At 45.6% G+C, this 6,000-nt stretch overlaps 1 protein-coding gene across 1 annotated transcript in view; it reads left to right on the top strand.

Moving 5' to 3' along the window:
- The first annotated feature begins 255 nt into the window (after positions 1–255).
- TRMT61A (tRNA methyltransferase 61A) overlaps positions 256–6,000 on the top strand; it is a 30,142-nt gene continuing 24,397 nt past the window's right edge. Inside the window, exons 1-2 of the mRNA XM_065403785.1 lie at positions 256–345; positions 2,316–2,680. Coding sequence (XP_065259857.1) covers positions 2,350–2,680 — 331 coding nt within the window. The 5' untranslated portion in view covers positions 256–345; positions 2,316–2,349. The remainder of the gene's footprint in view (positions 346–2,315; positions 2,681–6,000) is intronic.

Genomic DNA, 6,000 nt, shown 5'->3' with positions numbered 1-6,000 from the left:
GCTTTAAAAATGCGCCTTACAGGGAATCCAGAATGGGGGAGTCTCCCCCCTTCCGGTCAGGAGCGGGGGGGGCGGCACTCGGGCTGCTCCCTGGGGCTGGGAGAGGGGCATGGAATTGCAGCTGGGAGCCGGGCTCCCCGCACTGACTCTGCTCCTGGCGGGGTTGCTGGGCTGGCAGGTGCCAGCTCGCTCCGGCGCAAGGGGTTAAGGGGGAGGGAAGCGGAGCGTCAGCAGCCTGCGACCAGGGCGGAAGGAGGAAGCGGTGGTTTGAGCACCACGCGTGTGAGCCCAGCCGGGTCCGGTGGCTCCCTTAATGTCCCCACCCGGAGCGGGAAACCCAGGCAGGTAAAGGCATCGGGTGTGGTTGCTGCTGGGGGAGGTGGGTGTTACCCACACGCACCCACTGGCTTAGGCTGGGAGACTCTGGCACCTGGAGAGGGGCGGACACCCTGCGGGAGGCAAGGAGCCTGGGCCATCGGGGAGCCGGGAGATGGGGAGACTGTGAACCCAGCTCTGGGCCATCTATCCCCCTGCTCACCCCACCCACGTGTCTCCCCCGCCCCCCTTGAGTGGCCAATGTTAGCTTGACCCTAGCTGCCTAGAAGCATGTCACTGGGGTGTCGTCACTAGCTGGACCCTTCACAGGTTAATGCTGCTGCTTTCTAATCCCTCGAGCATCTTCCTGTCTTCCCTCCTTGCCTCTTTTATTTGTGCTTCTAATTCTAAGCCTAGTAAATAGATAATCAAGTTAATTAACTCTAAAGCGGCCTCAAAGCAACCATTAGGTTTTCAAAACTGCACTTGGCTAATTTGCCTCTAGATCCTAGCAGCTGAGTTATTGTATTTATAAAAAGTAAGTAGATAGAGCAGTTCTTCCTCTAGGGCTCTGTTCAGGAGTCAGAGATTTCCTTTGCATACAGGCCAAGGAGGATGATTATAATCAACGCTATAATTGATAGCCAAATACTGGATCTCATGGCCCATATATTTTATAGGAGTGTTTGTAAAAGAATGCTGTGTTTCAAACCCACATGAAGGACTATGCAAGGCACCATAAATGTTATGCCTTACTTCTCTTTGTTGCTCCTGATTAATGCACCAGATTTCTGCCTTTATAAGGGGGACTCTCTATTTTGTATTGCACAATTTAACCCTGCAGTAATGTGTAAACAACTGCTTCTCCCCAGTCTGCAGCTGGAGATGCAAAGTCTGTGTGGGGAAAAAACTTCTCGAGGGCTGGAACGATTTTTGATTTACAGGAATATAAAAAATTTTTTTCCATTTCATAGCTCAGGTTATTCTAGCTTTATAAAGTTAAGTAGCTAGTCACTCAATAAATACAATGGGAGAAAAACTGCAGCTTCAATATATGCACAGCAACTTGAGAGTTAACTACTTCTATTGTTGCAGGTAGAAACCAAAACCCAACAGTAAATAACCCAATATCTTGGGTAAAAAGTATATCCAAGTTACCACATCAGCTAAAATCCACAATTAATTGATATTTGGTATCTGAAAGCCCCACAAAGCTTTACTCTTCTGCTCTGGCTTTTAAGTTCATGGAAGACTGTTTAAAGATGCATATTTGTAAATGTTTAATTGTTTAAAGGGATCACATTAAGGCTCTTGGATGACCTGACCTGAAATCTTCATGCCAGGGGAATCCCTCACTCCATTTAGTCTCTTTTTTTTTTAACTCAAACATGGGTCAACCTTTGGTTATGTTGAAGCCTTAGTGAACCAGAATTTGAAACCAATTGAGTAGAAATTTTCCCGCTAGCTTTTGACACCATGGATAGCAGTTAAGCTTGCCCAGTTCTAGGGGTGACTCTTGCTCTTGATAGGATGTTTGTTGTCTTAAGTCATAAATCACCAGAGAGAGAGAACAGAAGTCACTACCTAACAGGCGTGCTTGAGAACTTGTGCAGTGGGGTTTAATAGACAGCTACAGTTCATATCTCCTGGTAGCTAGCTCTGTAACAATGTGGAAAGAATTGTTGAAAGCTGAAGAAAGAATTTGTTTGCTTAAACTTGTTTAAAATTATAAATGCAGCTCAGTGTACAATGGGACAAATGTTGGTCACGTTGAAGTCAATGAAAGCTTTTTGTGGGACAAGGATTTGGTCCAGTGTCTTTTGTTACACTTCTAAATGTTTCTTGAACTACATTAAGTTTAGTAGCCATCTTGTGTATAGTTTCTTCAAGCTTTAGATATAGAATATGACATATTCTTGCTTTTATCATTCATAATTCCATATAAAACTCCATCCTGGTCTAAAGGTATAAAACTCTCTTGTATGTTTCTTCTCCGTTAGGTGAAAATATCCAGCCAACTAGAAGATTATCACAATGAGTTTTGTTGAATACGGAGATACAATAAAAGATGGAGACACAGCTATCGTGTTCTTGGGCCATGAATCGATGTTTCCTGTGAAAGTCCAACATGGCAGTAAAACTCAGACTAAGTATGGGGTCATTAGACATTCCACTGATCTCATAGGCAAAAGGTACGGCTCAAAGGTGACCTGCAGTAAAGGAGGCTGGGTGTTTATTCTTCATCCAACCCCGGAGTTGTGGACTATGAATCTTCCTCACAGAACACAAATTCTTTATTCAACTGACATCTCTTTAATCACCATGATGCTGGAATTGAAGCCAGGATCCATAGTGTGTGAATCAGGTAATAGTTTTTAATAGGGATTTTAGTATATTAACTCAGGGATTCTCAACATTTTTCTTTCTGAGCACCCCGCCCCCGCCCCCACATGCTATTAAAAACTCCACAGCCCACCTGTGCCACAACAGCTGTTTTTCTGCATATAAAAGGCAGGGCCGGCAGTAGGGGGTAGCAAGCAGGGCAATTGCCTGGGGCCCCACGCGAAGCTAAGCTGCTCAGGCTTCACCTTCAGGCCCGGATGGCGTGGCTTGGGGTGGCTGGACTTTGGCTTTTTGCCCTGAGCCCCAGTGAATCTAATGCCAGCCCTGTTTGGTGGACCCCCTGAAACCTGCTTGCGGCCCCCCAGGGGGCCTTGGACCCCTTAGTTAACACAGCAGTTCTCAACAACACTAACTAGCAACAGACTTTGTTTTAAGCTTTAAAAATATATATATTTTGTTCTGTTGCTGCTAGAATCTTCCTGGCCTACAGCTTGAATAATTCTACTTCATTTATGAATGTTAGCAAATACTCTGTTTTTCTGTACTGAAAAGACACTTATGTGACATTGGCTCAGTACGGCGGGCACCATGTGCAGAAATGTGTATAACAGGGTTAGTGAGTCAAAATAAAAATTTTTATACTTTCCCCCCCCCTTTTATGGGTGAATTAGTGGGGTTTTTTTGGGGGGGGGTTCCTCTTAAAATTATGAGTTGGTCTTTGGGAATGTGCCAGTTTCCGATGAAATAGTACAGTTTTTTTAAATAGTATTAGGTGTGTTGGAGGGGAGTTGAAACTTTTTTCTTCTTTTGGAAGATGTCTACAGAACAGCTTGTCTGACAAACCTCAAATATAAACTCTACATTCTTCTAAAATAACTTGAGCATTGGTAGAACTTACACAGTTTGAAAAAGAGAACAAAATGGTATGGGTTAAACTGGTAATATGTGGGATAAAATGGGAGCATTCACCAGGCTACATAATCCACATATTTGACCCTTCTTACACTATGTATGTGCTATATGCAGTACTGAAACGGCACACAAAGGTCAGCTGCAATGGAATGTACAATGGGTGGTTTGATGCCAATGGTGATCTGTGCCCTATGTTCCACTGCTTTTCATGCAGATGATTTTAACCCTCTGAATGGGTTATTGGTGTGTTTTGTTTTGCTTATAAAGTGTGCTTTAAACATTATAAATGCTAGGCTGTTGCTTGCGATGCAAAAGGGGACTTGTTTATATTTTATACTGAATGTTCATTATACTGGTTAAATATATTTTTATAATTATCTTTAATATTTTTATTACTGCAGGCAGCATTATTAACAATTTCCTGCCATTTGATTACTTTCCTGTACTGTAGGGGAAATATATAATTTTTATTAATGTATATAGCTGCCTTTCTTTTTGAGGCATTTATTCTGTCTGCCTCCATTGAATCATTTTGTAAACCTGCTTGTCCCTTGACTCTCAAGAGCAGATGCATAAAAGGAGTGCACAATGTTGTTGTGCCGTATTTTTGGTTAACGTTTCCCATTCCCAGTCTTGCATAATATTTGGCAGCCTTTTAGGCATGGCTATTTTTCACACGCAGCTAAAATTTCATCTGTCATTCTGTTTCAAATTTGTGGGTCAGGAATGTGGTGTGTGTGTGTGTATTTAACCCCTGAATGCTGGAAACTGGTATTTCCAGATGCATAAGGCACTATTGTGCAAGTCCTTGATACTGCAGAAACTCTGAACCCCACAAGTCCAGATTCTAGTTTGTACAATGATAGTCTTAGGGCTGGAATTGCAGAGTTGTTGTAGCTGTGTTGGTCCCAGGATATTAGAGAGAGAATGTGAGTGAGGCATCCACACAGCCAGGGCACAGAGGCAATGTGCCATAGCATGGCTTGACCTGGCTAATGCTTTTGGATGGATGACCCATCAGCACATTTTTGCCACGCAGTGAGAGTTCAGGATGTCTGAAAACTTTCTCCAACTGGTCCAGGAACTGCATGAAGTTTGCACCACCACCATCTGCTGCACGGAAGGAGAGACACCCAAAATTCCTATCCGTAGCAGTGTGAAGCAAGGCTGCCCCCTGAGCCCCATCGTTTTCAACTTAGCCCTGGAGCCGCTCATTCGAGCGATCTCCAGCAGTCTAGGTGGTTTCGATCTATACGACAACAGAGTGACTATCCTGGCCTACGCAGACGATCTGGTCCTGATTGCAAACAACCCCGAGAGTCTCGAACAAATGCTTGACATGACCAGCAAGGCTGCCAACTGGAAGTGTGCATCCCTGCATATCGATGGCAGTAGAAGAGATTTGGTCCCGGCAACGTCTTTTCAGATCCAGGGTGAACCTATGATCTTCTTCAAGGATGGGCAAGCGTACCAACATCTCGGTTGCCGTAAACTCCACCATCCCCGGAACTGACAGCCAACTGCGACCGGACATCATCATCACCAGCAAGGACCGGAAGAAGATCATCATGGTGGATATCACAGTGCCCTTCGAGAACAGGACCCTGGCATTCCATGATGCCCGAGCTCAAAAGGGAGGGATAGCTCAGTAGTTTGAGCACTGGCCTGCTAAACCCAGGGTTGTGAGTTCAATCCTTGAGGGGGCCATTTAGGGATCTGGGGCAAAATCAGTACTTAGTCCTGCTAGTGAAGGCAGGGGGCTGGACTCGATGACCTTTCAAGGTCCCTTCCAGTTCTAGGAGATAGGATATCTCCATATATTTTAAAAAAAAAAAAAAAAAAAAAGGGTAGAGAAATACGCCCCTCTGGCCGAAACCTTCAGAGCTAAGGGTTACCAGGTCCAGACACTGATCGTCAGAGCCTTAGGCTCATGGAACCCCAGTAACGAGCAAGTGCTGAGAGAATGCGTAATCGGTCAACGCTGCGCTCTGCTGATGCAGCAACTCATGCTGTCTGACGCCATCAGGTGGTCGAGGGACATCACTTGACATCAACAATACCAGGAGGGATGAGCTAGAGTGCCGATGAGAAGCACAGTCAGGAAAGTAACAAATACTTTCCTCATGGATTGTATTTTCTAAATCAGTGGTCCCCAACCTTTTTCGTCTGGCGGGCGCCAGACGACGAGCCACTGAGTACCGCGGCGGCGAATGAGCATCTACCGAAATGCCGCCGACAAGTGGCAACGTCAATAGGCGTCGCTGCCAAAATGCCGCCGACAAGCAGCGGCATCCAGAGGCGTCGCCACCGAAAATCGGCGGCATTTTGGCGGTGATGCCTCCTGGATGACGCTGCTTGTCGGCAGCATTTCGGCAGATGCTCGTCCGCCAGCCAGTACGTGGGCGCACTTAGATGCCCCGGCGGGCGCCA

The sequence above is a fragment of the Emys orbicularis genome, chromosome 4 (assembly GCF_028017835.1).
Source record: "Emys orbicularis isolate rEmyOrb1 chromosome 4, rEmyOrb1.hap1, whole genome shotgun sequence".
NCBI lineage: Eukaryota > Metazoa > Chordata > Testudines > Emydidae > Emys > Emys orbicularis.
Note: the sequence above shows the minus strand (reverse complement) of the source record. Positions and strands in the feature narration are given on the sequence as shown.